Source organism: Rhodofomes roseus, assembly GCF_022264815.1.
Source record: "Rhodofomes roseus strain CIRM-BRFM 1785 chromosome Unknown C8Q71scaffold_20, whole genome shotgun sequence".
Taxonomy (NCBI): Eukaryota; Fungi; Basidiomycota; class Agaricomycetes; order Polyporales; family Fomitopsidaceae; genus Rhodofomes; species Rhodofomes roseus.
Window position 1 is genome coordinate 318,838 of NW_025952976.1, and position 27,550 is coordinate 346,387.

The 27,550-nt window shown below is 56.8% G+C and overlaps 10 protein-coding genes across 10 annotated transcripts; 6 read left to right on the top strand and 4 right to left on the bottom strand.

The window, feature by feature from the left end:
• Window positions 1–568: 568 nt before the first annotated feature.
• On the top strand, window positions 569–1,662 carry C8Q71DRAFT_245603 (uncharacterized protein). The gene is made up of 2 exons (XM_047917266.1): window positions 569–791; window positions 848–1,662. The coding sequence occupies exon 2, from the start codon at window positions 848–850 to the stop codon at window positions 1,469–1,471; it is 624 nt and encodes a 207-aa protein (XP_047775717.1). The 5' UTR covers window positions 569–791; the 3' UTR covers window positions 1,472–1,662.
• An 886-nt stretch (window positions 1,663–2,548) lies between these two features.
• C8Q71DRAFT_878675 (kinesin-domain-containing protein) lies at window positions 2,549–9,467 on the top strand. The gene is made up of 19 exons (XM_047928445.1): window positions 2,549–2,635; window positions 2,689–3,304; window positions 3,357–3,777; window positions 3,827–4,663; window positions 4,714–6,092; window positions 6,162–6,273; window positions 6,330–7,748; window positions 7,776–7,883; window positions 7,911–7,943; window positions 7,983–8,018; window positions 8,055–8,144; window positions 8,187–8,456; window positions 8,493–8,509; window positions 8,534–8,584; window positions 8,624–8,790; window positions 8,836–8,840; window positions 8,886–8,939; window positions 8,961–9,002; window positions 9,036–9,467. The coding sequence occupies exons 1-19, from the start codon at window positions 2,584–2,586 to the stop codon at window positions 9,132–9,134; spliced, it is 5,808 nt and encodes a 1,935-aa protein (XP_047775718.1). The 5' UTR covers window positions 2,549–2,583; the 3' UTR covers window positions 9,135–9,467.
• A 54-nt stretch (window positions 9,468–9,521) lies between these two features.
• C8Q71DRAFT_775746 (NAD(P)-binding protein) lies at window positions 9,522–11,557 on the top strand. The gene is made up of 11 exons (XM_047924622.1): window positions 9,522–9,877; window positions 9,934–10,081; window positions 10,134–10,271; window positions 10,336–10,363; window positions 10,424–10,559; window positions 10,614–10,662; window positions 10,727–10,796; window positions 10,850–10,910; window positions 10,962–10,994; window positions 11,050–11,073; window positions 11,124–11,557. Exons 1-11 carry the CDS (start codon window positions 9,542–9,544, stop codon window positions 11,208–11,210), a joined length of 1,110 nt encoding a protein of 369 aa, XP_047775719.1. The 5' UTR covers window positions 9,522–9,541; the 3' UTR covers window positions 11,211–11,557.
• A 13-nt stretch (window positions 11,558–11,570) lies between these two features.
• C8Q71DRAFT_245789 (uncharacterized protein) lies at window positions 11,571–12,722 on the top strand. The gene is made up of 2 exons (XM_047917267.1): window positions 11,571–12,462; window positions 12,524–12,722. Exon 1 carries the CDS (start codon window positions 11,624–11,626, stop codon window positions 12,428–12,430), a length of 807 nt encoding a protein of 268 aa, XP_047775720.1. The 5' UTR covers window positions 11,571–11,623; the 3' UTR covers window positions 12,431–12,462; window positions 12,524–12,722.
• Window positions 12,723–12,892: 170 nt separating this feature from the next.
• Window positions 12,893–14,351, bottom strand: C8Q71DRAFT_775760 (uncharacterized protein). Its single transcript, XM_047924623.1, has 2 exons — window positions 14,049–14,351; window positions 12,893–13,984 (listed from the first exon to the last, which is right to left on the bottom strand). The coding sequence occupies exons 1-2, from the start codon at window positions 14,279–14,281 to the stop codon at window positions 13,063–13,065; spliced, it is 1,155 nt and encodes a 384-aa protein (XP_047775721.1). The 5' UTR covers window positions 14,282–14,351; the 3' UTR covers window positions 12,893–13,062.
• Window positions 14,352–15,005: 654 nt separating this feature from the next.
• Window positions 15,006–15,953, top strand: C8Q71DRAFT_245834 (HotDog domain-containing protein). The gene is made up of 4 exons (XM_047917268.1): window positions 15,006–15,391; window positions 15,467–15,524; window positions 15,582–15,683; window positions 15,743–15,953. Exons 1-4 carry the CDS (start codon window positions 15,145–15,147, stop codon window positions 15,849–15,851), a joined length of 516 nt encoding a protein of 171 aa, XP_047775722.1. The 5' UTR covers window positions 15,006–15,144; the 3' UTR covers window positions 15,852–15,953.
• Window positions 15,954–16,052: 99 nt separating this feature from the next.
• Window positions 16,053–16,706, top strand: C8Q71DRAFT_245877 (uncharacterized protein). The gene is made up of 3 exons (XM_047917269.1): window positions 16,053–16,260; window positions 16,321–16,580; window positions 16,630–16,706. Exons 1-2 carry the CDS (start codon window positions 16,150–16,152, stop codon window positions 16,495–16,497), a joined length of 288 nt encoding a protein of 95 aa, XP_047775723.1. The 5' UTR covers window positions 16,053–16,149; the 3' UTR covers window positions 16,498–16,580; window positions 16,630–16,706.
• Window positions 16,549–20,183, bottom strand: C8Q71DRAFT_850123 (uncharacterized protein; the record flags this gene model as incomplete). The annotated part of the gene is made up of 11 exons (XM_047926723.1): window positions 19,650–20,183; window positions 19,281–19,598; window positions 18,955–19,229; window positions 18,219–18,909; window positions 17,793–17,823; window positions 17,656–17,758; window positions 17,440–17,619; window positions 17,299–17,397; window positions 16,787–16,860; window positions 16,630–16,751; window positions 16,549–16,566 (listed from the first exon to the last, which is right to left on the bottom strand). Exons 1-11 carry the CDS (start codon window positions 19,899–19,901, stop codon window positions 16,549–16,551), a joined length of 2,163 nt encoding a protein of 720 aa, XP_047775724.1. The 5' UTR covers window positions 19,902–20,183.
• A 1,753-nt stretch (window positions 20,184–21,936) lies between these two features.
• On the bottom strand, window positions 21,937–23,419 carry C8Q71DRAFT_713348 (inositol-pentakisphosphate 2-kinase; the record flags this gene model as incomplete). Its single annotated transcript, XM_047920908.1, has 3 exons — window positions 21,937–22,590; window positions 22,653–22,943; window positions 23,009–23,419. The coding sequence occupies 3 exons, from the start codon at window positions 23,417–23,419 to the stop codon at window positions 21,937–21,939; spliced, it is 1,356 nt and encodes a 451-aa protein (XP_047775725.1).
• Window positions 23,420–23,772: 353 nt separating this feature from the next.
• Window positions 23,773–26,350, bottom strand: C8Q71DRAFT_839915 (cytochrome P450). The gene is made up of 13 exons (XM_047926510.1): window positions 26,147–26,350; window positions 25,956–26,088; window positions 25,708–25,899; window positions 25,495–25,646; window positions 25,320–25,435; window positions 25,139–25,263; window positions 25,056–25,065; window positions 24,858–25,024; window positions 24,784–24,806; window positions 24,644–24,725; window positions 24,449–24,586; window positions 24,250–24,393; window positions 23,773–24,191 (listed from the first exon to the last, which is right to left on the bottom strand). The coding sequence occupies exons 1-13, from the start codon at window positions 26,340–26,342 to the stop codon at window positions 24,101–24,103; spliced, it is 1,569 nt and encodes a 522-aa protein (XP_047775726.1). The 5' UTR covers window positions 26,343–26,350; the 3' UTR covers window positions 23,773–24,100.
• Between the last annotated feature and the right edge of the window lie 1,200 nt (window positions 26,351–27,550).

Below are 27,550 nucleotides of genomic sequence, written 5' to 3' on the forward strand. Positions count from 1 at the left end.
TTGCTCGCCGCCGGAAACTATCATTCTGGAAACTATCGCTCACGACACTATCCAAACTATCAATCTCGCTGAAACTTTCGTTTGCGCCCTCGGAAACTTTCATGGTAACGTATTCACTCAATGTATCAATGTATCGTAACTTTCAAAGTATCAAAGTATCAAACTCTCGTGCTGCTGTCTAGCCGGTTGATCCACGGTATATAAGGAGGGACTCCTGGCTGTTCAATCGCCATCCGAGCTCTGTCGGTGTCTCTTAGCGACGTCGACCTCCTCCTCGTCAGACCACGTGTCGGCCATCTCTACTAGTATTCTAGTAGCCTTCACCGAAGGGAACCCTGCCAGTACGAATCGCCATGTATTACCAGATCGATCACAAGTATACAATAATGAGTCATCACAGGCCATATTATGAGTCATTCTGCACTCACAATGCCTGAGACTCGATAGATGGATGTGCAGACAGGTATCATATTCGCAGTGCGCGGCCGTGCTATTTCAGTCACGTGACCGTGACCGTGGCTGCGGCTCGCGGGGAGGACGCGACGCGCGACGCGCGCTGCACGTTCTCCCTAACGCCGCCGCCCGCCCGCCCCATCTACTCCATACCATCTCTATACTACTAGTATCGGCCTGTCCGTACGATGTCACGGTTGCCTTGGCCCCTCGCGGAGGCCGGGTGATGAGCTGCTCGTACCGGATGGGTTGCTCTGCTGGCAGTACTAGAGCTCGACAGCATCGCAGGAGCAGCAAGCATGAACATGTGAGATACCAGACATATTACACAACCATCGGTATGTACGAAGGACTTTATTTTACACCGAATAACAATGACAGATGTCCTATGCAGATGCTCCACTACTCAGCTATCAGTGCTACGCCCCGCCCGCTGCGCGTCCGCCAACCACTATCCCCCGCCACGTCGTGTCGCCCGCAGCACGCTCCCGCCGCCGCGTCATGCCGCCGCCTCCCGCACCTCGCCGCCACGCCCACCCATCGTGCGCATCCGCCGACTGCATCCTCACTGCGTCGCGTCGCCCGTTACGCACCGTCGCCCGCATTGCGCACTGCATGTGAGTCGTTAGCGCCTGTGCAGTGCTCTGCACGGGCGCTCCCCGGTCCTTGTTCGCCGACCACCATCTCCCGTCGCGTCGCGCTGGCACTCGAAGATTCTCAAGAGGCCTTTGGGAGTACCAAGGCTCTGCGCTCCCGCCCGCTGCTGCACATTCCGAATCCGCCCTTCGCCACGCACTGCACATCGTGCCTCGACGTCCCGCGTCGCCCGCCGTGGCAGGCTACAAAATCCCTGTGCACGCGCCCTCACACTCTACATCACGCCCCTACTGTCTTGCAGCATGGATGCTCGACCCTCGCCCCAACGCTTCTCGACCTCCGTCCCTCTCGCGTCCGGTCGACCTTTCAAACGTTCACGACACCTCCCCTGCAGACGGTCCGCAGAATATGTACGTACTGAGCTCTGCGAGACCGCGCGCCCGGTACCGGCAGCCGTCATCAGCTTAAGGCCAGAGGTCGAACAACCGCGCGCTCGGCGCGATGGGTCCGACACGTTAACGCGTACGATAAGGCCGCGGCAGGGGGTCCCTCACCCGACACGTGCGGCCGAAGCGCAGCGCATCCGTGAACACGACGTGTAGGTCACCTCGACGTGTGCAAGAGCTGATGCAGACGAGGTTCCGCGCGTTGCGCATACGAACAGCGCGTCTCGCGCACGCAAGACCACCTCGCAGCCTGAGGACACTTCGACCAGTCTACCAGCATCGATCCACCGCGTGTAAAATACGGTAATAGGACACGACGAAGTCAAGCACTGTCAGTGGTGTTACGTCAGCAGCGATTCACGATGAGGAGATGGACCGACATACACGGCGCTGAATGCGGCCACGATCGGAAGGGCCCGTAGCAGACCCAGGATTTACGGTAAGGACAGTGGATAAGGGACGGGCGCAACGGCGGCACACAAGCAGGGGGTCGCCCAAGGCACCAGTGGGCATCCAGAGACGTCGCTGACCGCCCTGCCTCCTTATATATCTCTCCCTTCACAATTCTCGCTTGTGCAACGACAGATTGAAAGATTCATTGAGAATATGATAGTTTGAGAACACGATAGTTTGAGAACACGATAGATTGATAAATATGTTTAGGCGATAACATGAAACTTTCATTCTTTTCAGAACCACTTCAAAACCTCAAAATTTGTACTCCGAACGTTTGAAAGTTTCGTTACGAAAGTTTCAGTGAAAGTTTCAACGAAACTTTCGTAAATGCCGCAGGTTTTGACGTTCCCCTCACCTGAGTGGTGAAAGACCGCTCTATACGAAGTCGTCAGGCAGGCTGTAGGACATCGACTTCGTCGCTTCCGTCGACAGGCCATCAAGAACGTTGCGGCCGCGGACACTGTAGGCACCAAAGAGACCAGATCCATCAGGCGGAGAACGTGCGCGTGAAGTCCGAGTTTGGGCGTTTGTTCGTGTTTGCGCATCGGGACGTTCAAGTTAGCGCGGCGTTACTAATTCGTTACCTTCCCGCACAACGCGCTTGTCGCGGTCGACGACGTCGACACACAACATGGCTCCCTCGCCAGCATCCTCGGCCGGTTCCGCGACTTCTGTGCAAGTCGGTGAGTGTGCAGGCTCACTGGTGCTCACTGAGGGTGCTCACAACGCGTCGCAGCGGTCCGTATCCGACCCACGACGACTCAGGACACCAGTTCCACCCCCGCTCGTTTCCAACGGTCTGTAGTCAATGCAGTCTCACCAACCACCGTCGCCATAGACCCTGTCTCGTCAGCTGCTGGCGGGGGAGCACCCGCACCCGCCGCACCCTCGGCCAAAAAGCAGGTCTTCACCTTCGATCAAGTCCATCAGCCAGCAACGACCCAACATGCCATGTTCACGACCACCGCCCAACCTCTTATCTCTCGATTTATTGAGGGCTTTAACTGCACTATTCTCGCGTACGGTCAAACCAGCAGTGGAAAGACATTCACCATGACTGGCATCGACCTTGACGCTGATCCGAACGACCCGACGAACGGTATGGGTATCATTCCCCGTGCCGTATCAACCATATTCGCGCGGTGTAGAGAGCTCAAGCAGGAGCGCGGAGACTCATGGCAGTATAGCCTGAGGGGCTCATTTATTGAGCTGTACAACGAAGACCTGATCGACCTCTTGAACCTGGAAGATGGCGGAGGCAAACAGGTCCAGATCCGAGAGGACAAGCAGGGGCATATCATTTGGGAGGGTCTGCGCGAAGTAGGCGTACGTGGACCGAATGAGGTCATGGGGTGAGTTATCTCTCTGACATGCTAGTCGTCACTATCTCTAAAAGCCATACAGTCTCCTTCAGCAGGGTACGGCGATCCGTCGCACAAATGAGACGGACATGAATGCGCAGTCGTCGCGTTCGCATGCGATCTTCTCTCTGACGCTCACGCAGAAGAAGTACTCCGGTTCGAAACCACCCCCGCGATCCTCATCACCACTACCGCCGGGCGGTCGCCCTGGGTCACGCATTGCGCGGCCTGGTTCTACCATGTATAACTCATCACAGGCCAGCCGTGTATCGTCACCAACATTCGGCCGGCCGTCAACGCCGAGTTTCCAGTCGGCGATTGGCAGAGGCGGGCGTCCAGCCAGTTCGCTTGGCCTCTTGTCACCGGACCGTGGTCTCGCGAACAATGCAGCGGACGATAGCGAGGGCGAGTGGGTTACGGTTGTCTCGAAGTTCCACTTCGTCGATCTGGCTGGTTCCGAGCGGGTGCGTGCGCTTCTAGTTGTATGCGCTTTGATGCTCATGCTTCGCACAGATCAAGCGCACGGGAGCCGCGGGCGACCGCATCAAGGAGGGTATCTCCATCAACAGCGGATTGCTCGCCCTTGGGAATGTCATCTCAGCGCTCGGGGATCCTGCGCGCGCCAAGTCGCATACGGCGTCGTACATCCCGTACCGCGACTCGAAACTTACGCGGTTGCTACAGGACTCGCTGGGTGGAAACGCGCACACGCTCATGATTGCGTGTGTGAGCCCCACAGAGTGGAACGTGGGTGAGACGGTTAACACGCTGAAGTACGCGAACCGCGCTCGGAACATCAAGAACCGCGCGGTTGTGAACGAGAAGGAGGAGGGCTGGGACGACCTGGAGTGGCTCCAGGGCAACATTACTCGTCTACGGAAGGAGCTCAAGGCGCTCAAGGAGGGCGGCGCGACGGCTGCGGGGTCCAGCGCTGCTACCAACAGCGTCGACATACCTGACGGCGCCGGAAAGAAGGTGCTCGCGCAGATGGCAGAGCTCCAGAACAACTACGAGGACATGCGCGAGAAGTTCGTGGAGCGAACCGAGGAGCTCACACGCCTCCGTCGGGAACTTGCGGAGAAGCAGCGCTCGTCCAAGGGCAACATGTCCGGGACGGCGAAGTACGAGGAGATCGTCGGTCCTGTCATTGAGGAGTATGAGAAGACGATCGGCGCAATGGAGGCAGAGCTCAACTTGAACCGCGCGGCGTTGAGGCACACGAACGATCTCTATGAGGAGAAGGAGCACGAGTACACTGAACTCGCGGAGAAGCACTCGACGACCGAGTTGTATGTTGAGGAGCTGAAGTCTCGAGTTGCGAAACTGATGGAGCGTGAGGCGTCCAACGAGGTGCGCGCACTAGCTCAGATGTCGTTGAAGTATTGCTAACTGGTGCTCAGGCGTACATCCGTGATCTGGAAGAGAAAGTCAAACAATCCGACGAAACTTCTGTCAGCTCCAGCGGGTCCATCACTGATCTCAAGCGCGAGATCTCTCGATACAAGGACTCCGAGACGTACAACACTCAGTACATCGCAGATGTCGAAGCCCGACTGACTCGTGCGGACGAGTCCGTGCTTGCGCTGCGAGAGACGGTCGAGAAGCTGGAGCGCGAGTGCGATCGCCGACGTGATGAGGCCGAAGTCTTGCAGGAGCGCCTGGACGCGCTTCTGCGTGACGGCGAAAGCTGGAGAACGGACCTCGAGGAGCGCGAGCAGAAGGTACGCGACCTGGAGGCGAAGATGCAGGGATGGGAAACGAGGAAGAAGGAGGCCGACGAGGACCGGCAACGCTTGAACGAGCTCGTTGGCGAGGTAGCGAAGGCACGGAAGGAACTCGAGGCGAAGTCGATTACGCCGTCACTCAGGAGCGCTGCGAGCACCGACACGCTCGGTGGCAAGTCACAGCTCAACGGCATTGGCCCCGCGGAGGAGCAGTTCATTGTCCTTCAGCAGACGCACACCGCGACGCTCGCGGACCTTTCTTCCGTCACTGCCAAGTACCACGATGCCCTCCGGGAGATCGCAGACCTGGCGGCTCAACTGGAGGAGGCCAAGGTCAACGCCCCGCTTGCACCCTCAGAGTCTGAAGATCGGCCGGCTGACCTTTCTCCTAGGAGGAGGATGGGAAGAGGAAGTCCGAGCAGCGAGACACTCGTGAACGGGAACGGCTCAGCGAGACGGGGTTTTTCCAGACACCAGGTGGCGTCCAGCGAATCTCTCACTTCGAGGTACGCTCTCACGATTGCCGGCCTTCGTGATGGGACTAACGGCAAATCGCTCTCTTCTAGGTCGTTGCCGCAATCTGTTTCGCTGTCGCAGGAGCTATCATCAGCGAGGTCGCGAAAAGCCTCTACTTCAAGCCACGGGACGAGTAGCTCAGTCTCCCTCTCCCACTCCCGCTCGCGCCCCAACCTGTCGATCTCGCTTCCTGGTGTCAACATTTCGCCGAACGAGCGCTCTGTGGCGAGCCTGGAGAAGGAGATCATGCGCCTCCAGGAAGTCCTTCAAGAAAGGGAGACGGAGATCACTGCGCTCGAGACGTCGCTCAAGGACAAGGATCGAGCCGTCGCGCTGGCGAACCTGGAACGCTCACCTCCTCCTGATGTCACCGTCACTCCTATGAACGGCCATGTACCCGAGTCTAGCCTCCCCTTGTCGCCGCGAACGATGTCGCGTTTCAAGGACCTTCGGCATAGTCTTCACATCCAAGTGTCTGAGAATGGCCTACCTCCTACGGAAGTGGACCAGAACCTTGAGAGACTCAACGAGCTCATGCGGTCAGTAGCGGTTCCCTCTCCTTTACCTAACGCGTCTTGATTAATGACCATCTTGTTCCCGCACTACAGTTCGATGGCTGCGAAGGAGTCGGCTCATCGTGAGAAGGTTGACACCCTCAACTCTGATCTCAGCCAAGTTCGCAGGCAATTCGAGGAGTTGACCGTCCTCTCCCGCGATCAGGTGCGCTTCATCATCATAATTCGAAGCTAGGATGCCTGCTTATCTGCCTCGGCTAGACTCTTAACATGTCGAATGAGATCGAAGGCCTACGCAAGAAGCACGAGGAGGATCTAGCCAAGCATGACGAGGATCTGCAGAGACTGGAGCGACTCGAAAAGCGCGAGGCAGAGCTTGTCGAGGCCACGACGAGACTTGAGCAGCATGAAGCTGAACTCGCGGAGTCGTTGGCGACGGCCCAGAGTCGCGAGAAAGAGCTCATGGAGAGCCTCGAACGCATTCAGGCTGAACACTCAGCGGACGTCGAGAAGCTCAAGTCCGAACACGAGGACGCTTTGCGTGCGAAGGCGGCCGAGGTCGATGCCCTCGTCGCCAAGTTGAAGGAGGAACACTCTGGTGCTGTCTTGGAGCTCCAAGGGCAACTCGCGCAGGCCTCCGCCGCTCTCGACAAGGCGCGCGAGGATCACGTAACAGCCTTTGGCGAGCTCAAGGCTGAACATGAGGACGAACTCAAGCGTCGCAGCCAAGGGGTCGACGACCTCTTGGAGCACACTCAGCAAGAGCACGAGGCGGCCGTCTCAAAGCTGAAGGATGAGCACGCAGACGCGGTCAAGCAGAAGGAGGAAGAGGCCAGCGCGACCCTTCATAAGACCGAGGGGGAGTACTACGAGGCACTCACCAAACTCCGCGCGGAGCATGCCCAGGCCTTGGAGAAGCAGACATCCGAGGCGGCGACCGCGATGGAGCGCCTACGCGACGAGCATGCGCGTGAGGTACGGATGTCCGAGATTGCGCGCGAAGGTTCCCTCTCGGAGTCTGCGTCTGCGATGGACATCGCGATGAAGAACCTCCAAGAGGAGCACGCATCCGCCGCCAGCGCCAAGGAGCAGCAGTTCGCCGAAGACATCCAGAAGCTGAAGGACGAGCACACGCAGACCCTCGAGGCGAAGGAAGAGCAGTACCGCAGCTCGAAGGAGCGTCTGAAAGCGAGCCATACGGAGACGTTGCATGCCAAGGAGGCAACGTTTGCTGATGAGCTGGCTAAGCTGCAGGCTGAGCACCAACAGGTGTTGGCCAGCAAGGACGAGGCGCACCGCACAGAGCTGGAGAAGCATGTCGCCGAGCACGCCGACATGGTTGCCAAGCTCCAGGAAGAGTCGCAGAAGGAGATTGCTCGTCTGACGTCCGAACTGGAACAGAGCCGAACGGAGTTCACGTCGTCGGGTTCAAAATTGCAGGAGCAGATGGAAGCCGAGTTGCAGAGTGTCAAGGAGCAGCAGGCAACGATCCTGGCTGAGGTCGAGAAGGGACACGCAGAGGAGGTCGCTCGGTTGCAGGAGGCTCATAACGCGGCGATTGCTGCGGCTGACAGTCAGGCCGAGGAACAACGTACTTCGCTGATGGCCTCGCATGCGGAAGAGGTCGCGCGCCTCAGAGCAGAACACGAGAGCGCGCTCTCTGCTGTCCAGGCCGAACTCGTAGCCCTGCAGGAACAGCATCATCAGAGCCTCGACGAGTCCAGGGAACGGACGGAGCAACTCCTCTCCGAAGAGAAGGAGCGCCTGAAGTCTTCTCTCACTGAGCTCGAACAGAAGCACGCCGATGAGGTCGCTGTGCTGCGGAAGGACCATGATCTGCAGCTCAGCGAAATGCAGCGCGAGAGGGACGACGAGGTGCAGGGTCTGCAGCAAAATCACAGCCTCCTAATGGAGGAGCTCGAGTCGTACAAAGCCGCTTCGGACGAGTACGTGCATTCGCGCGAGGAGACTCGACGCACGCATGAGGAGGCTCTTCAGCAGAAGACGGAAGTGATTGGCCTGCTCCACCAACAACTGAGCAGTTCCAACGATGAGCGGGACACGCTCGCCGCCGAGGTTGCTCAGCTCCGGCAGGAACTCGAAAACACGCGCAGCCAGTCAAACGACCTCGTGCGCGAGGCATCGAAGCGCCAATCCTTGGTGGACGAGCTCGAACGGCATCGAAGCATGATCGCAGACTTGCAGGAGGACCTTCAGCGCACGAAGGACGAGATGGACAACCTGTCCGCGGAGAAGTCCCGTCAAGAGACACTGCTCCGGGACCTCCAATCTCAAACTGTCATGAGTCCTACACCGAGTACGCGGCAAGGGTTCGGACGCTCGAATATGTCGCCCACGAAGCTGCCTCCGCCTGCGCCTCCACCGACGGTCCCTATCCCGCCGGCACCTTCACCGCTCCACGAGCACCAACTGAGCACCTCGTCATCTGCGCTCAGCCCCATCAGCGGCGACACACCGCAGGACTCGCCTACCACGCCGGCAACGTCGCTCGCGCCGTCGGTAAATGGCGTGGCAACTCCCACGGGCCCTCCTAGCGAGAAGCTGACTGCGCAGATCCAGCAGCAGGCCAAGCACATCGACGAGCAGGACGCCATGATCAAGACGCTCAACAAGCAGCTCATGCACTGCGAGAGCGACTTGCAGGCACACATTGACCTGGTTTCGTCGCTAGAGTCCTCGGTTGGCGACGCGGAGAAAAATCGTGAGTATCGGCTTCTGTGCTTCTCTTCTGTTCCGGCGCGAACAGAGTTGGTGACGAATGATCGCTGATCTGCCTTCTTCGTTACAGTGCGCAAGGCTCGGATGCAGGCCACGGAGCTCGCGCGCGAGCGGGACAGCCTGAATTCGCAAGTCGCTGGGCTCAAGGCAGAGCTGGCCGACGCGCGGAACGAGGTGGTGAACGTGCGGCGGTCGGTCGCGGAGGAGAAGCAGAACATGTCCCACCAGCTCGACGAGGAGCGGCGGGCGAAGGAGCGGGCGCGGGCGCAACTCGACAGCCGAATGGACGAGCTTCAACGGCGCAAGAGCAAGTTTGCGTGTCTGTGATTGCGCCCAGTCGGTACTCATTTCCTCATTTCCCCTCACATCATCTGCATCTGCATTGGTGCGCTCCGAGCGAGCGCTGTCCCTTCATTACTATACCTGTCGGTCCTTGATCATCTCTCTATCCGTATTATCTCTGTTTCTCGTCTCTCACTTGGCCTGTCACCCTCAGTCTATGTTGCTTAAATTCGGATCGGTTGACGAGCTGTATAATCGGAGCCGCCTCGGCCTAGTGGTAGTATTTGTCTAGTTTAGCGCGAGTCTACATGTACTTGCTGTGATACCCGCCTATGTCGTCCATACCTACATATGTCTACGCGAATAGTTTGCATGCTCTGGCTGTGTGAGGCGCCGGTGGGGTCAGGTGGGGCACGGGGCGGGGCAGGCGGTGATTGGGTGGCGGCGCGGTTATGTCAGGGAGCGAATGGGGGAACGCTCCGCCTGCGTGTTCTAGGCGGCTCCTGGCTCTAGCGGGGCGGGCTCCGAATAAAATCCAATCGTCCCCTGACAGCCAGCCAGCGGCCAGCCCATCTCTCTCCCCATCCACCACCATGTCCACCAGCCTCGTCGCCCGCGCACTCCCCGGTGTTGCCCGCTCGGCGTCGACCTCCCTCGCCCTCGTCTCCCGCCGCCCCCCACACCCCCACCATGCCCTCCAGCGCCGCTTCGAGAGCACCATCGAGAGCGCCGTCGCCACGAAGGCCAAGGTCGTCAAGACCCTCCCCGACTTCTCCATGGCCAACAAAGTGCGCATACATCCGCGCTCCCAGCGCATCCCGTCGCTCAACGTCTCCACGCACAGGTCTGCATGGTCACCGGCGCCGCCCGCGGTCTCGGCAACGAGTTCTGTCGCGCCTTCGCGCAGTCCGGTTGCACACAGCTCGCCATCCTCGACCTGAAGGAGGACGAGGCGCAACAGGCTGCCGACGAGCTCGTCAAGGAATCATGCGGTCAGGAATTCGCCCGTCGTCGTGCTCGACAGTGTGCTGATAAGGTGTGAAGTTGACAGTGACATGGACCCGAGTGACTACAACATCATTGGCATTGGATGCGACGTCTCGTCCGAGCTCAGTGTGCAGCAGGCGTACAGGAGGGTCATGGACAGGTACGGCCGCATAGACTCGGTCGTTGCCTCCGCCGGTGCGTCATCCGCATCCCAGTCATGACCGCAGAAACTTATCTGCTGTCGCCGTGCGCCGTGCAGGAATCGTCGAGAACTACTCTGCCTTTGAGTGAGTTCCCTCGTCGACGCGGTGTACGTGTCGCGGCTGCTGACGCCGGACGGATCTCAGCTACCCCTTTGACCGGATAAAGCGCTTGTATGATATCAACGTTCATGGCGCATTCTTCACCGCGCGGGAAGCTGCGCGCCACATGATACCCCAGGGCGGAGGCAGCATCGTCCTCGTCGCGTCCATGTCTGCGAACGTGAGTTCCTTACTCGCGACTGCACTTACGTGGCAGGGCTGACGCGCGCTCCAGATCGTGAACATCCCCCAGCCCCAGACGCCATACAACGCGGCAAAGGCCGGTGAGTCGCCGACGTCGGACTGCCCAGGGTGGCCATTTCACTCAACCGCTCTCTATTTCCGCAGCGGTGAAGCACATGGCCGCTTCGCTGGCCGTGGAGTGGGCAAAGAAGGGAGTTCGCGTCAACTGCCTCAGGTTCGATGACGTCACGCGTCTGTCTCCGCGCTTGCTGACGCGGGTTCTCTCAGCCCCGGCTACATGCTCACCAAGCTCACCAAGACCATTCTCGCGCACGACACGGAGCTCAAGGTACGTGAGGCGACGTAAGTTGATCAGCATGAGACTGACAGCACGGTACAGAAAACGTGGGAGAGTCTGACACCTATGGGTCGCGTGAGTAGCTCATTTGCCTGGGATGATGCCCGGTTGCTGACAACCCGCGCTTCAGATGGGAGACCCAGAAGATTTGGCTGTGAGTTTTCTCCCCGGAGCATCTGCCGCCTGGTGCTGATGACTATACAGGGCGCTGTCGTCTTCCTGTCGAGTGACGCCTCCCGCTTCATGACAGGCTCCGAGATCCGTGTCGACGGCGGTTACTGTATCATTTAGGCGTCACGGTTGGCGCTCCGGTGGCCGTCGCACATTTGGAACGAAGTCGTGCTTTCTCCAGCAGCAAATAAGAAGCAGCAAAAGTCAAATAAACATCTCACTCCCTCTGGCAGAAATAGAACTAACTTACATACTCCATACCTCTCTCGGACTCGTGCTCCCGCCCCATCTACATCTACTGATACAGTTACGGCCTACATCGCACCTATACTTTGTTTACTACGGGCCAAGTCACTTTGGTACGCTACTAGGGACGGCGTGTACTGTGGTAATCAAGTAGTATATTGAGAACGTTACTGGGTTGGTGTCGTAGTAGGCCGGATAATTTTATTGTCTCTGCATCGCAACTTCTGGTGGTGTGCATTCGTAGTGCATTGTTGACAGCGTCTGCGCTCCAGTCAACAGCGTGCAGAATGTTTGTCTGCGGTCGGCGAGTGCACACGGCCGCTGAGCTCCTCCCGCAACTCGCGCCGGTTGCCCGCGTCAACGAGGAACGTGTCTGCTCGCTAGCGTCGCGAACACCGGCTGGTGTCTTCCTGTGTCTTCCGACGTCGCGTACGGTCACGAAGCTGATGCGGGTGGCCCGCATTGGCTGCGCTCGTTCCGAGCGAGGCGGGCTGAGACATGTCTGGACCGAGGACCGAGGTACTTACCGCGGGGCATGCGGCGGGAAAACGGGAGAACGCTCACGCCCGCCCTCCGAGGTCCGATCGATCATGGAGGCTCCGGCCATCGTCGATCGCCCCGCCTCCGCCCTCCGAGCTGGAGAGTGGGGCCCCGATCGCCCTGCGCATGCCGGGCTCGGGGCGCATGGCCCCTCCGCCTGCTTCGCGAAGGCTGCCGCAAAAGCCTATTGTCGATCGCACGAGCGCGTGCCGTGGCGTACCGTCGGACGTCGCCCGGTACCTCGGCGCGCGCTGCCATGGCCAGGGCTCCGACGCGCATCGTGCATCACACGGCGATCCTCCTATCGTTGTCGATGGAGTCTCGACCAGCGCATAGGTTATTGCCGGCATTGGGGGGTACCGCTCCCGAGGCTGTCGTGGCCAATGGGGACGTGCCTCGCCCCTGTGGTCGCCGTCAGTGGGCGATTGAGCGCGGGCCGCTCTGGATACCCACGCCGATCACAAATGTCGCCATATCGTCCACCCTGGGCAGGGCTCCGGGCGCAACGTCTTTGCGATGGGCCTCCATGGAATATGCTAGCACGCATGGGTTGACCCCATTGACGAGAATATGACGTGGAATGCCGGTAAGCACAGCTTTTAGACATCGCGGTCGAAGTACCGGGATCAGTTGACTGAACACAGAAGCTTCATGAATTAACATGATAGGTCTGATTGATAAGATATTGCGACCGTAATATGTGGTCACCGCTTCGAGATGGGCCTCCGCGAACTCACGACCGGGTGCTTAATTGATTGTAATGATCTTCTTGCAGTCTACGATGGAAGCGAGCTTGAGGGCCGAGACCGAGCGTACTCATAAGAGGATGATCAGGAGGTTACTGGACTGCTGATTCAAGTATCCAATGCAATATAAGCTTCCGGCCAGACTGCCAGAACCGTCTGATACGTATACTCACCTGACGAGCAGGCTTCGTCTGCTGCGAAAAATTGCCCATTCTACTACAATCTCACTTCCAAAATCGGACGAGTAATGACGTCGTCATACGAACTCACCAGACTGCTTGCTTCACTGAGGCAAGCTCTATCTTGTGGCGAATTCCGGGCGGCCTCTGAGTCACAGAGACCAGCGTTGGAGCAAGCGATGAAACCTACATTTCTATCCTATTGGTCACTAGCTGAGCAAGAAGTGTGCACAGAAGTAAGCGAGATGACAAACGGAGCACTCACGGAGTGACAATGTCCCTCAACTCGTACGCATAACACAGACTCTCTCCACTGACAGGATCTCTCGCATCCTCACCCACGACGAATCCGCAGCGACGATAGACCCTTGCAGCACCCGGGTCATTGTAAAACAAACACACCGCGCTCTTCACCCCACACCCCGGTGTATCCGCGACAAATTGCACGCTTACGCTCCCGTTCGCGTCTGGATCCAACTCTGGCTCCGGAGAGGCACCGAGGCACGCGCGCGTCACAGCACGCACGATCCTCTCCGCAAGCCCGCGTTTCCGGTGCTCAGGGTGCACGAAGACGTGCCGGATCACGACCGCGCGGGGTGTCGCGAACCCAAGGAGGAGGTAGCCCGCGATGTTCCCTTCTTCTCTCCATGCCCGTTTCCCCTCTGAGCTGCGTGCGCCTAGCACGGCGTGTCCAGCCGCATGTTCGCCGACCTCTTCCTCTGCGTAGATCGCGTAGAGCATCCTCGCCGCGGCTGCGGCGCGCATGTCCGCGAGGACTGTCTCGTCCGGGGAAGGGCCCGTGGACGTGAACGCCGAGAACTGGCGGACGAGCGGTAGGACTCCCGGGGCATCCTCCGGGCGCGCACTCCGGATCGTGTACCTCTGCAGCGGACCCGCAGTGCGGCTCCCACCTGCTTTTCCGGGCAGCGGAGAGACAGGGAGCGTGCGGAGGCTCGCGGAACACGCGATGGAGGAGAAGGTCTTGCGGGAGGTTTGCACGTCTGGAAGCGCGGAGAGGAAGGCTTGCACGGCGTCGCGTGGCCCGCCGATTTGGCGGCGGAGCGAGCTTGGGGAGATGGCTTTGGCGAGGAGGGCGCAGGCTGCCGAGAGGGTGGGGGGAGGCGGGGGCGAGGGGTAGCCGAGAATGTGGGCGGGCCGTGCGGGTGTCTGGACGAGGACTGATCTGCGGACCGAAGGTATGTAAGAGTGTGGCAAGCTCGTGGTCGTGGATGGGTAAGGTTGCGTACATGAGACGGTTGTCAATGTCGAATATCGCATGGTATGTTCCTTTGTCCGAGGGCACCTTTGGCGTCGAGCTCGGGTCTTTGCTCGAGGTAGGGTGCGAGACGTAGTCCATGACCATACCCAGGGTGAAGCTCATGAACGGCGTGTCATAGGCCCTCACTTCGTCTATGAAGTCTTCAGCACCTTCGAACCGCACGGAGTGGAGAGCGGAGCGTGGTCCCGCGGCACTCGACATGGCGGCTAGAGTCACCGGAAAGACACGGAGTAGGCAATGTGCTCGAGTCTCACTTATACGATGTCGCTCACCACATGACAAATGTACCGCGCTGTGCTTCGATATGCCCGATGATTTGCTGCGGTCATGCTATGATTCACGGTGAGCGCCGATATTAGTGTCCATGATCAAAATGACTTCATCGAGTCAATGCGATCATACAAGACGAATGCAACATGACACACACACACCTTCTTTGGTTAATCGAGCCATAGGTTGGTTGCCTGTCCCATGTTGTAGACGTTGCGTACGCCGGCCTACAGCGGACAGAGTGCGACTAAGGAATCGCCGCGGCGTTAGGGCTGCGGGGCCCCGCAATCCTGTATGGGGGTTCATCTGGAGCTCCTCATCTTGTCCCCAATAACTCCCCGGATCGATTGCTTACTACGCTTGTTAGCCGAATGACAAACGCTTACTTGCGCAATGTGTTCGGCACCAGTCGATGCGTTCCGGCGAGGCTGCTTCGTGAACGCAAGTAATAGTAGGCCAAAATAATCAAACATACCTGTTGAACAACGCCACAGGATGTGAGTAGACCAGAGATGGGAGTTGCTTGAGCAACGCACATGGAGGAGGAAAGGATGGTCGACCATAAATTAGTTGGTCGATGGCGCGCGCTGCCAGTGGGCGCTCCAGACGCGGTACGTGACCGCGTTAGGCTCGCAGACATCCAGACAGTGCCATAGGCGCTGCCTGTTGCCGCTGCCTGCCAACTTCAATGATGCGCCGACCTCCAGCTTTATTCGCTTTCTGCTTCTGCCTCGATCTCGAATACAGGGCCTCTGCCGCGCCGAAGGCGTAGAAGCTACTGGCAGGCCGCAATCATGTCCTCGTCGCGTTCTCCGAACGCAAGACTTGCGCGGGCCAGGGAGCTCCTCAAGAACGCGGACTGTAACCTGTCTCCGGAGCACAAGGAGCTCGTTGCGCGGGCGGGCGCCGCGTTCAATCGCGGTGGCCAGTTTGCGGACTCGGTCATGATGCAGACGCGAATGATCGTATGCAGGACCTTTGAGAGACCGGAGGACGGGAAGACGCATACGCGTGTTGTGTTTGAGGTGACAGTCTCGCAAGGTGAGTAGCATCGCTAGTAGACGTGACGACATTATTTTTCTGACTATCCGACTTCCGTGTCTTGTTGGTTGGCAGACATGTGCAATGCACACAATATGATGCATGGCGGCTGTGCAGCGTTTCTTGTGGACGCGTCAGTCTGTCCTTTTAAGTTGATGTTCAGCATGACAGTTGACGGTCGCGCATATAGCTGCACATCGGTTGCGCTAGTCGTTCAAGGTCTGGTCACGGGTGGTGCTCTAGACCTTGTCTCTCAGTCCCTCGACACTACCTATCATGCTGGAGCGAAACTGTACGTCCCCGCTGCAGCCTGTGCTTTAGATCGAGAGACTCATGCTTGTGTGTGCTCAGCGGAGACGCGTTGAACGTTGTATGCACTACTGTATCTTCCGGAAAGCGAGCGGTAACCGCGCACGCCGAGGTAAGCCTGGCAGATTTACTTTGGCCGTCTTCCTGGTGACATATGGTGATATCCGTAGATTTGGAACGTTACAGCAAAGCGCCTCGTCGTGACTGGGAATCAAGTCAAAATGGGTCCCAGTAGATCCGAGTTTAAGTTATAGCTTCCTCGTTCCGATATCGACTTGGCATTGCTTCTCCTGAGGCAAGGTATGACTCTCTCTACTCACATGTATAACAGTTCGTCCATGTATCGATCATTTCATGGGTATTGTAGGAGAGATATCAACAATACAGGCTCTGCATGCCGTAGCCATTGAAACGGGGACGCACCGACGACCGTACCATTGCACTGATGAATGCTCTCGACTTCCAAATCAAGCTATACTCAACTATCCGCGAACAGAGATAAGGTGTGCGATTGCAGCCTTGTCTTGTATGCGCTCATGCCATTCAAGACGAAGATTAAGGTGGGTCTATAGGCTGACTCCTATCGGCACCCGTTGAGTATCGAGGTCTGATTATCCTAGTTTTGTACACGCATTCCTCCCCTTTGCCTATTCTCGGTTCTCCTTCTTTCTTTCTTTCCTTCCTTCCTTCCTTCCTTCCTTCCTTCTTTCCCTCTCTTTCTCTTTCCCCTTCTATCTATTTGGATTTTGTCTCTTGTCTTTGTTCCTTTCGGTCCCTTAACCTTCCAATCCCAATGATCCGCCTCTGCTCCCTCCAGGGAACGCCCTACAACCTATTCCACCCGATCGCTACCGGTAGAGGTCGACCTAGGGAGAGACGAGCACCAGGTTAGTATGTTCACTCAATGATGTCGTAGCAGATAAACTCACTACTTGCGCGCGTGAACAAAAGGCTTCGAGCTCACAGCCAGAGGACGGCAACCGTACCTCTTGCTGCTCCCTCGCTTCGGAATGCCGAGGACGCGACTCTGCATATCGCCCGCGGTCAACGCCTGCCACAATTGATTCCAAGACAGTGGCCGCTTACCTCGAGCCTCCGGGACTGCGTCTCCGCCCTCTCTATCCCCCTTGACCATCTTGCTCCAGCTGAACCCGGGACATCTATCATGTCGTGTTGTCGTCTGGCCGGACAGACACGGAGGTAAGAGGTTTGTCCTGTACACTTATGAGCACAGAGGGCCTCACCTATTGTGTCTGTGTATGCAGAGTTATCGTCCCCAGCTGGCCGAGCAATTCTGGCCCTCGGGTGCTCCTTCGCCTCAGAGTTTACGAGACTGCGACCCCTAAAGTTCGGCTGCGGTCAGCGCGTGCGCGGATGGCCTCAAGACGACCGCCACGCACCTCGCGCCTCCGGCTTCGCGCCTTGATTCCCGTCACCATCCTTCCCGCCTCCTGTCGATCCCAGAACTTCGTTTGCATCACGGTGTCGTCGGGCGAAATGGACACAGACGCTTCCGGGTGTATGGCCGTGGATCGCGACCTCTGCATAGCTCGTCGTCAGCGAATCACGGGCATGAACCAAGAGAAAGTACGGCGTACCCGTTGCCTCCCAAGTATGTCTGGCGGATCTCTCCACCCCGTCTTTGCGCCGTCGCCGTTCTGAGCGTCGTCTTGTTGGCTTGCTGTCTTGATGGTCGACTGCAAATGGAACATCAGTGCACGCAAGATTCAGGAGCGTACCAAGTCCAGTCCAAGCCTAGATCCAGTTCCAGGTCCAAGTCCAAGTCCAAGTCCAGTCCCAAGTCCAGTCCCAAGTCCAAGTCCAGTCCCAAGTCCAAGTCCAGTCCCAAGTCCAAGTCCGGTTCGAAGTCCAGGTCGAAGTCCAGGTCCAGGTCCAAGTCCCCATCCACGCGTCGGTACCTAGACAAAAGTCAGACTCCTTCCTCAGCCACACACGTGAACTGCTCGGCCCGGGTCAAGGGCTCGCAACTTGCGGTGAAGTTGCGAGCCCTTGAAATTGGGCCGAGCAGTTCACGTGCGGTGTGGCTGAGGAAGGAGTCTGGCCAAAAGTTCAGTCCCAAAAGTGTACGAACCTAGTGCCAGTCCCCGTCCACGTGCCGATACCTAGATAAAAGTTCAGTCCCAAATGTGTACGAACCTAGTCCAGTCCCTCCCTCCGTCCCTCTGTCCTGCTGTCCTGCTGTCCTGCTATCCTGCTGTCCTGCTGTCCCGCTGTCCCTCCATTCCTCCGTTCCTCCGTTCCTCTGTTCCTCTGTCCCTCCGTTCCTCTGTCCCTCAGTTCCTGTCCCTCTGTCCCTCTGTCCCTCCGTTCCTCTGTCCCTCCGTTCCTCTGTTCCTCTGTCCCTCCGTTCCTCTGTCCCTCCGTTCCTCTGTCCCTCCCTCCCTCCCTCCCTCCGTCTCTCTGTCCCTCCGTCACCCCTCCGTCACCCCTCCGTCCCTCCCTCCATCCCGTACCAACATCACATCCCTCCCTGCTCCCCAGCACTTCCTGCGCGCACGTGTTCATCGACCAATTCGCCCAACATTTTCGCAACCTCGTCATCATCCTCCATGCCCTCTGCGCTCCGTGACCCGTACTTGGACACCCACGGCCTGGAAGACAACAGCCCCTCGATCGTGGTAGTGACTGCTGCTGGCACAGCGCTGAGTGTCAGCTTGGCGAGGAGCGCAGTGATGGTTTCGACTGTCACAAGCTCCCTCGCGGGCGGAGTGATGATTATTTTCGGGACGCGGACGACTGGTATGGGATGAGCCTTCGGGGCGGGAGGCGCATGACCCATGGTCGAGGGCCTCGGTGGTGCTTTGCTCAAGCCCAGTATTGCGTAGGCAGCCGCCTTTGCCTCATCATCCCGTCCTTCGACAACAGACTTGGGTTGTTGCGCCGCAGGCCGCGGGGCGTCCTTCGTCCCGTCGAATCTGACAATTCGTGGCATCGGATCGTCTCCGTCGACGGGAGTGCTGATCAAGGACGAGCTCGAGGAACTGGACGCGGTGGATGACGCGGAGAGGGACGGCGTGACCAGCGGGGGAGGCTGGAGCTCGGGCATGCAGATGTCCATCGGGTTCGCCTTGTCGTTGCCCGCAGCGCCCAGGGTTTGTGCAGGAATCTTCTTCTGCACCACCGGACATGAAGGATGAGCAGCAGAGACGCATTGTGTTACCTCTTGCCGCTCGGCCGTCCTACGTGAACTGTTCTAAGGAACTGCAATGGTGTATTCCACAAGAGAGACTTACTTGGCCTTCCTTCTCGCCGGGAGGGGTTTGATTTTCCTGGGCTGACTGTCCTCTACCTTGGACTCGATCTCCATATCATGACGCTCCGTGGGCCTTTGCGCCTCCTTTGTCGGGCTCACAGCAAGCTTGTCAAACTTGTCCGCAGCAGCGTCGATGTCGGCCTTCATCTTCAGCAACAATTCCTGCCGGATGTCGTCACCAGTGGACGAACGTCTGTAAGTGCACTCCATGCCCCATAGATCACATCCTGCGCAGGAAGGGCGGCCGCCGTCGCACTGTGCAATACTGTGAGCTTGGCGCAAAGCGAGACTATTGCAGATACGTACAGCCTTTCCCAACTCCTCGCACCCTTCACACGCGCCCTTCGGCTTTACTCCGTGCCGCTTCATCAGCATCTCCAAGTCTTCCCTACGGCGCTCTTCAAGACGAACTTCGACTACATCGGGCGGTAGTGGAGGAAGACCCATTATCCCTCTCTCGAAATCGTCGATCGGCTCCCGCATGCGCACCCAACCGCCGGATTTGATTCGATGAAGAGCCATGTACTTCCAGGAATCGTCGGTCCAGCCCCACTGGCGAGCGAGTTCCTCTGGGAACACTGGCTCAGGTCCGAGGGTTGAGCTGCTGTCTCTCGCCCTTCTCCGCTGCTCGGGAGTATGTGAGGCCGTACCCACAGTATGAGAGGCCGTACCCACCGAATGGTTCGATGCGTCCGCGTTGCCGCTGGGCTTCTTGGGAGGGTCAGTCGGCGGCTTGGGGGCGTTGTCTAGCTTCCTCACCTCTGTTGGCAGGAGTGTGCAGCGGGGGGACGGTCCAGCCGTCTTCCGTCGATTGCAGCTGGCCTGCAATACTTGCCGGTGCAGCGGGGAGATGCGCAAGTATTCCTTTTCTTTCTTGTCGTTCATGGCAGACCGACCAGCGATCACCGTGACTTTGGAAGACACCATGTTGTAAAGAAGATGATGGAAAGTACTGGTGAAAAGTGTGGACTGAGTGAGGAGATGGAAGATGTTGGTAAGGAAGGTTCAGTTCGTTCTGCGCGCGGGTGGTCGTAGAATGTTTCGTTCTTGACTGGGTATGTGAGCCACACCGGGTGTCAGCCCAATGTCAGCCCTCGACCGAATACTGTAAACATCTTAGTTATACAATTCCTAGACTTGAGCATACACAACAGAAAACAAGGCAATTAACTGGGGACCTGGGGTGTATCACGGCAGAACATGTCCTCGTTTACGTCCAAGCTTCGTCGTAGAGGAGCGATCACGTGAGCAACTACAACGCGTCGCGTCTATGCGCGCCGTGTATTGCGACAGACGCGAAAGGCGATTTGCGTAGATACATGACCCACGCACAATGAATCGGTTGAGAAGCCACTGCTCAAACAATAGTGGTTCCTCCGTGAGCACTACCTTATACTTATTGCGTGCCTTGCCACTGAGCAGCGCGACAATGGAGGCGACGCATGTATTGTCGCCTCTTAGTTGCGTTCGTCATTCATAAAGGAAGCCCGCATGCGGAAGAGTCTGCGCGTACAGTATAAAAGGACAGCAAGGATTCGATGGTCATCATCTCGATGCACATCACGGTCGCCACTAAGCTCATCCTAGCTGTCGCAATCCATCGCCCGAAGAGCTCGTGTCTGCGAGTGATCTCCCAAACTCCTGGACGCAGGGCATCTGGTCTCCTGAGCACGCGGTCAATCATGAGGCTAAGCACTCTGGTAAGTCCATCTGCTCTATTGATCGTACAATCTCCATCACATACTTACCTATCCTGTGTGAGAATCTACCTAGTACTCCGCAGTTTTCACCTCAAACACCTTGGCCAGTGCTCGATCTCAAGCGGATGTGGCACCGCAGCTTGAAAATGCCCGGAGCAAGTACACACGAGAAGGAACTGGATTCCGGAAAGTCATTCATAGAACGACAGACAAAACGTCTGTCCACACGTAGCCTTCCTTGTTGCGTCTGCTGATTCGAGTGTGCCGACAGCAGAGATGTCAACTCTGCGACACAGACGTGAACAACGATGAGCGGAGTCGCGTAAGGCACGAAGGGTTATCCTGACACCAGAGCCGCTGACCGGACACGGAAGAGGGAAGTGACGACGAGACGGACGAAGACACGGAAGAAGGTAGCAAAGAGACATCGTCATGCGTAGACGGACGTATGGTGCAAGACTGCCAAAACGCTTACGCAGTGCCGTATCAGGAGATCCAACATGAATCGATGGCACTGCGTCCCTAATTTGGTGGCCAACCACTGCCATAAAATGTACGTCCACTTCGCTGACGAACTGAACGAAACTGATAGATGCCTCTCTAGCTTCCTGAATGACCGCATCTCGTCACTGAACATATACCTGTACACACAAGGCATATTACGGCAGACGGACAACGTTTGCGACTTCGTGAGTACGTCGCCTTTGCGCCATGACATGTCTTGTGCTTACCTTTGACTAAGTCATAGATTGATTGCAGGGTTCGTGTAGACCACCCATTGGGATGTTCGACATCGGCGGGTGTTGTACAAGTGATTGCACAATGTGAGCACGCGGTTCGTGTCAGAACGACAGCCAAGGCGTCGTTACTCCGATTCGAAGACAGCAGCGTCCGATACCTTCAATTTTCGGCCTGTTGTCCAACAGATGATGGCGACAACGACGGATGCCACAGAACTAAATGCTGCTGAAGTACCCTTGGGCCGACAGGGAGCGCCGCGCCACTCCGCACGTAGTCCAGGATTCACAGCTGATAATATAGCTGAGCACGCGGCCAATCATGGCAAAGTTTCATTCATCAATCAGTGAACAAGCGATCTGAACCATGAGTGTATGCATGCTCACCTGAGGCTACGAACGACGCCGATCATAATTCACATTGAGGGTTGATTGAGGGCCCATGTATTTCGATGCAGTTCCAGCTGGTAACTGCGCACCTCCCGTCTCCGGGGTTCATCCGAGCTGCGGAGATGTCCTCCTTGTCTAAGGGAATCTTCGCATCACAGCGAGCGAGTCCCTACAAGTCCGGGGAGTCTCTACCTGCGCATATGCGGTTACGATCTCTCTGTCCAGTTTCTCCCACTTCGCCAGGCGCTTGATGCTCTTCACATCGAGGTCGATGAGCTTCACTTCCGATGTCGTCTTCCGACAAGTGTGCGCGTCCTGATGCTCTTCCTGGCCATCGGCTGCAGTGTCCAGCGTTTCGGGGCCGGGATGAGATCCCGCACGAATGACCACGGAGCAGTCCTTGAACGTCGCTGACAGGAGGTAAGCCAGGCAGTAGTACCTGAGTTCTTCCCGGTCTGCCACTGGATCGGACTCTACTGCGCAAGTGTTGGTCCGGGTTTGAGATGTTGCAAGATACGCATCGACGAACCGTGTCCACTCATCCAGAGTGGGCTCCGGAACGCCTTCACCGAGGCCAAGAGGCGCATCCGCATCCTTATCTCCGTGTATGCGCGCCCAAAGAGCGGCGACACCTTCGATGTCGAGGGGATCGAGAGTGCGCTGGAGAAACGAGAGAAGGCGTAGGATGCGAGTGGTCATGAGGGTTGGAAGGAGCGCATTGATGAACTCTATGCGAAGTGCATCCACCGATGAATGAGAAGTCGTCGATTCGGTGGACGTGAGTAGCGACTGGAGTAAGGCTAGCTAATAGATCACGAAGCGGTCAGAGGCGGCCTGATATTGAAAGAGACGCGCGATAGACATACGTCTGTAGTCGGCCGCAGGACGCGTCCGCTTGCGAAGATCCTGAGATTGTTTATACCACCATCTGTTTGCATCCACGCATCCCACAGGGCGTGCAACGCGACACGGACACGATGCTCTTCCCCTGAGTACAAGTCGAGAGGACAAAAAGCGGATGGCACATGCTTTTCTGCGGCGTCTTTGTGGTACGCATGCATACAGAAGCGGCAGGTACGCGTCTTGATACGGCGAGTGGTCGGAGAGAGGTAGTCGGGACACGGGAGGAAGCCCCACTTCGGCTGTAGACGACGCAAGTCACAGGAGCATATAAGCGTGAGCTGGGAGAGGAGACGGTTGGCCTCACCTTTATTTCGACCGCTAGACCCGAACCCCCGATGAGATTGTCGGCGAGCACAGCTGTCTCCCTGTCCCAGTCAATCCTATCCTCCGCCCGCCTCACCTCAGGACGGTTCGCCTCGGCCGCGTCGGCAAGGAGTCGAAGCCACTTCTTTTCAACCTTCACGACTTCCAGATGAGGCAGGGATTCGTCTGGAACAAGCCGGAGGATGACCCTCTGCTGAAATGCGAAGGCAGGATCGTCGAGGCCTTTCGGTCGCCCAACAGGACCTACGCTGATCGAAATCTTGCGCAGTCGCAGGACTTTGTTGTCGAGCGACGAATGTACGGGACCGTTATAAGAAAAGACGATGGTTGATCCGCCTTCTGCGATGTACCTCCAGTCCTCAGTAGCCGTTTGAGACACATGGCTAGTCATGGTAGGAGGATGTTGGCGAAGAAGTCGAGGTTCAACGAGTGCGATGTGCGGACCAGGTATACAATTGTGGTAGCAGAGTAGGCATCGCACCTGGGCAGGCTAGGGGGCGGTGTAGTCAGCCTGTGAAGTAGAAAGTCTGAGCCGCGGGACCAGGACCCAGGTACAAGTATCAAGAACGGTCACATGATGCGACGCGACGCGAACTCTGCTACGGTCGCGTCCAATCTTGACAACTGTTGACCGCCCTTCAAATCATTGGCCATTGACCCACTGTACTCATCATACATTATCATATCGGCGCCACGGGGGCTTCCGCGAATTCGATGTGGGCACCACAACATTTATGAGTATGTATGCACAGAAGAACTTACGGCGTCAGAGCCTTCACTCGCCGTACATACAAGTAAGTATCCTGAATCAACATGTACCCCTCCCCTCTCCACCCGGGGCCATGTAGCAGCCAGTGCGTTACAGTGAACGGAGACAGAATGTTTCAATGTATGTAAACAACACACCAGAGCCTTTTCGAAGCGCGAACTGGGAGCAAAAGAGTATCGCAGCGTGTGTCATTCGATCGACAAAGCTCGAACGTTATGGCGACTCATGAATCGACAGAATCATGAATCGACAGTAGCGGTCGAGGAGCCTGGGCTTTGTACACCAGCCCCGTTATGTGGATTGTCAGACTGTTCCGGCGCCCAGGCTTTCGAGAATCAACTGCCGGCTCTGTTCCGATCGAGGGCGAATGTCACAGACGAACGGTTCTGGGTGACTACAGGCAATATAAAGGTCAAAATCACAGGATGAAAAGGACACAGGACCTCACGTACATGACAATCCCGCTGTGAAACTTCGGCGACGGTGTGATTTCCTCCCCACGTGCGTCCCGCGCTTTACGAATGCTCATCATCGAAATGATACAAGCTGCAACGATCCAAACGCTGTTGTCGGCAAAGTATCGTCCTGGACAGATCCTGGAAGTTTGTGGTCACTTCAGCCAATTACGGATCGACGTTGATGCGATCATACCTCCGTCCGAAGCCGAATACTATCTTCCGCGGGTCGCCCAGGTTGGGATCATCGCCACGGTCGGTATTTGTGTTTGACCACCGCTCAGGCTTGAACCTCTCTGGCTCCGGGTATACTTCTGGGTCATGGAACATTGCCCTAGAGTGACTGTCAGGACGCGGAGCGCGATATAGACGCAGTAGAGGGCTACCATACCATATATTGGAGATAATCATGGAATTCTTCGGTATGTAGTAACCACGGTACACATCATCGTCCGATGCTAGATGTGGGACCCCTGAATTCGGTAAGCGAAGGTGTGAGTAGAATTTGAGCGATACGGTACAAATTCGTACCTATAGGAACCGCGGGATGCCATCTAAGAATACGTCAGGCGGCTGCATGGTATGACTATGGCTCTCTGTCATACCTGTACACCTCTGTGATGATGTTCTCGAGATACGGCAGTGATTCCCTATCGCTGAACTCCGGGAGCCTGGTCTCTCCGACAACTCTGATGACTTCCTCTTGAGCCTTCTGAAAGATGTCAGGATGTTGCACCATCGCAAGGATGAAGACCATAATCGACGTCAAGGTCTGCAAGTCCTAAGCATCAAGACAATGAAACTGTGTATTTGCTCGTTACCGTGTCAGTACCCGCTGAACGAAGTCATCGTCAGTGGTTCAAAGGGCGCCAACGCGATCAAATACATGCCTGCGTAGAGTGTTCCAGCCGTTCCCTTGATCACAATCTCATCTTCACTGGTCAGCGCGCCCTTCTTCAGACAATCTTGCATCATGGCAGTCGTGAACGAAGGTTTCGCCACACCGGCTGCCTGTGCTTGTGTCAGGGCTTTCGCCGTCCGCACCCCAAACTATTAGATAAACGTACTATATCATCCTTTACTGAGTCATAGGGTATGTTTTCTGTAGCTGCGATGGCTTCCTTCGCCATCAGAGCAGCTCGCTTGAAGCCCGCGCCAGGCAGCCAGGCAGGTATGTACTTCACTAAGTGACAAAATTGATGTCAACACTGAAACGACCGAGGGATGCGATCAGTAGCTTACAGACGGGGAAGAAGTCAACCGGCGCGGACCCGGCTCCACTGCCGCCAAAAACTTCCTGTATCCCGGCCTCCACCAATTGAATGAACTCGTCACCCTCGACAGAGGTCACGGTATGTCCATAACCGATCTCCAAAATCAGCGATGCGGAGTAGCTATCCAAAATGTGATGAGTCCTTTTGACGAATGTTACGACACATGCATCACTTCACATACCGCTTGATGTGGGAGATAAATTCCGCCGGATGCTGGACGAGGGCATACAGCAGACGGCGCACCTCGCGCTCTTGAAGTGGATGATTTCTTTTCACGGCTGACGCGCTGATCAGCGACTGCTGAAACCACCTCCTCTGGCGCTTCCACGTGTCATCGTATGGTCTCCATGCACTATGTCCGGTCCAGCCGATCCTAAAAAGACGGTTGAATCGTCAGCGTAACACTCAGTTGGATCATACGTAACTTACATCTCTCTGATTCGCACGAATCGCGGTCTGCCCGAGTAGTACGCGCCACGCTTCTCCATGAGTTCACATGCAGCCTTCACAGAGCTGACGACAATGGCAGGTTGAGTGAAAAACTCCGCGTAGACAACGTCCCCTGAAATGCAACTGATTGACCGCAATTCGGCAGCTGACTGCGTGATCGCTGAACTTACCGTATTGATCTGCCCATCGCTTTAAGAATGTATGCTGATCGAGCTGGGGTAGTTGATGGATGTTTCCTAGAAATGGTAAGCGCGGGGGGCCTGGGGGCAGACCCTGGCGTTTCGTCCACCGAACGTAGACAAAATATAGGAGATAGCAGGCTACAGTGCCTAGGGCAAGACTCGTAGAGTCGAGTGCAACAGGCATGCTGCAAGTGAATGCTGCTGCATGATGTGAGAGGGCCGAGTCTTATATGCGATACCGTACCGTTTACGGCAATGACATCGAGCAGCAGCATCGGAATAACCGCAATGGCCTCGCTACCTTCACGGGATTATTTGACACCGTCAAACAGGGTTCCGGGAGATTTTCGGACGCACACTATATTATGACAACGCAATGAAAACGTGATAGGACAATTGGCATACCATGTAAGCCATACTCCGTTCCATGATTCGACTTCTTCACCACCTGTAAATAGTATCTGGGAGGAGCATGCCATATCAGAAGCAAGAAGGCAGGAGATGAACCAATGGTTGCCCACAGATACGTCCTTGTGTTCCTCGAATCCGAGCTGCAACTTCTCCTGCTGCGCTCCGAACCGAAGTCTTGCTAAAATTGTCAGATTGGACAGGGTTGGAGCCATTCTTTCAACTCGGGGGTCGGTCAGCGGTCTCATCTCCTAAGCTCAATATGGGAGTCTTATCTCTTTGCGAAGCCAATCGAGCACACGAATCTCATAACTGAAGCGATGGATTTGCAAATACGTGCTCATGTGTTGTGCTGTCCGTTCCTCACTGGCAGTGGGCCACGCAAGTGCATGTAAAGCGACGACCGTCTCCGAATTGAGCTACTGCGACTCACATAGTTGAGTTTCAGGCACATGATTGAGCGGACCAAGTCGAGGGCTCACCGCTAATGTTCGTCCTAGATAGCTATTTTCTGTTCCAACAAGCAACGCCCTCAATCGCTGAGAACGCGGCAGGCCGACTCGGGCGTCACGATAGCCTCAAGGATCGAGATGCGCGTAGGGACGGCGACGGACGGGATGCACTCCGTGGTCGAAGACCGTCATGAACTTAAAAGCCGGCTGCTACCCATGACCATATATCGCACCGCTTCTCCGCTCAGCTAGCGAGCCCTAACGTCAGTCTTCATCCCGTCTGCTTCAATAAAAATGCTTGAGGCCCATGCCATACGGGAGGCCGCCGTCGTTTCAGCGAGGCAATCGTCCTGGAACGTAGCACCGGACGAGCCTGGGCCGGGACGACTCATGAAGTAAATGACATACTGGTACGTTGCGATTGGTGATCGGTTCCCTCTGGGTCTGTACCAGTTCAAAAGAAGAATAGCTCTTGACTGAAGTGTAGTAGCACCAAGTCTTTCCGGGGTTGACGTATGCGCGATGCAAGTTA

Coding starts and splice junctions, on each gene's coding strand:
- C8Q71DRAFT_245603 (XM_047917266.1), top strand. CDS start 848: ATGCTCCACTACTCAGCTATCAGTGCTACGCCCCGCCCGCTGCGCGTC.
- C8Q71DRAFT_878675 (XM_047928445.1), top strand. CDS start 2,584: ATGGCTCCCTCGCCAGCATCCTCGGCCGGTTCCGCGACTTCTGTGCAA. Junction 7,944..7,982: donor AGCGCGAGAGGGACGACGAG/GTGCAGGGTCTG, acceptor CTCCTAATGGAG/GAGCTCGAGTCGTACAAAGC. Junction 8,019..8,054: donor AAGCCGCTTCGGACGAGTAC/GTGCATTCGCGC, acceptor CGCACGCATGAG/GAGGCTCTTCAGCAGAAGAC.
- C8Q71DRAFT_775746 (XM_047924622.1), top strand. CDS start 9,542: ATGTCAGGGAGCGAATGGGGGAACGCTCCGCCTGCGTGTTCTAGGCGG. Junction 10,911..10,961: donor CGCACGACACGGAGCTCAAG/GTACGTGAGGCG, acceptor AGCACGGTACAG/AAAACGTGGGAGAGTCTGAC. Junction 10,995..11,049: donor GTCTGACACCTATGGGTCGC/GTGAGTAGCTCA, acceptor CCCGCGCTTCAG/ATGGGAGACCCAGAAGATTT.
- C8Q71DRAFT_245789 (XM_047917267.1), top strand. CDS start 11,624: ATGTTTGTCTGCGGTCGGCGAGTGCACACGGCCGCTGAGCTCCTCCCG.
- C8Q71DRAFT_775760 (XM_047924623.1), bottom strand. CDS start 14,281: ATGTCGAGTGCCGCGGGACCACGCTCCGCTCTCCACTCCGTGCGGTTC. Junction 13,985..14,048: donor GACATTGACAACCGTCTCAT/GTACGCAACCTT, acceptor TTCGGTCCGCAG/ATCAGTCCTCGTCCAGACAC.
- C8Q71DRAFT_245834 (XM_047917268.1), top strand. CDS start 15,145: ATGTCCTCGTCGCGTTCTCCGAACGCAAGACTTGCGCGGGCCAGGGAG. Junction 15,525..15,581: donor GCAGCGTTTCTTGTGGACGC/GTCAGTCTGTCC, acceptor TCGCGCATATAG/CTGCACATCGGTTGCGCTAG. Junction 15,684..15,742: donor TATCATGCTGGAGCGAAACT/GTACGTCCCCGC, acceptor GTGTGTGCTCAG/CGGAGACGCGTTGAACGTTG.
- C8Q71DRAFT_245877 (XM_047917269.1), top strand. CDS start 16,150: ATGCTCTCGACTTCCAAATCAAGCTATACTCAACTATCCGCGAACAGA. Junction 16,261..16,320: donor CATTCAAGACGAAGATTAAG/GTGGGTCTATAG, acceptor TGATTATCCTAG/TTTTGTACACGCATTCCTCC.
- C8Q71DRAFT_839915 (XM_047926510.1), bottom strand. CDS start 26,342: ATGCCTGTTGCACTCGACTCTACGAGTCTTGCCCTAGGCACTGTAGCC. Junction 26,089..26,146: donor GCGATGGGCAGATCAATACG/GTAAGTTCAGCG, acceptor GTTGCATTTCAG/GGGACGTTGTCTACGCGGAG. Junction 25,900..25,955: donor TTCGTGCGAATCAGAGAGAT/GTAAGTTACGTA, acceptor CCGTCTTTTTAG/GATCGGCTGGACCGGACATA.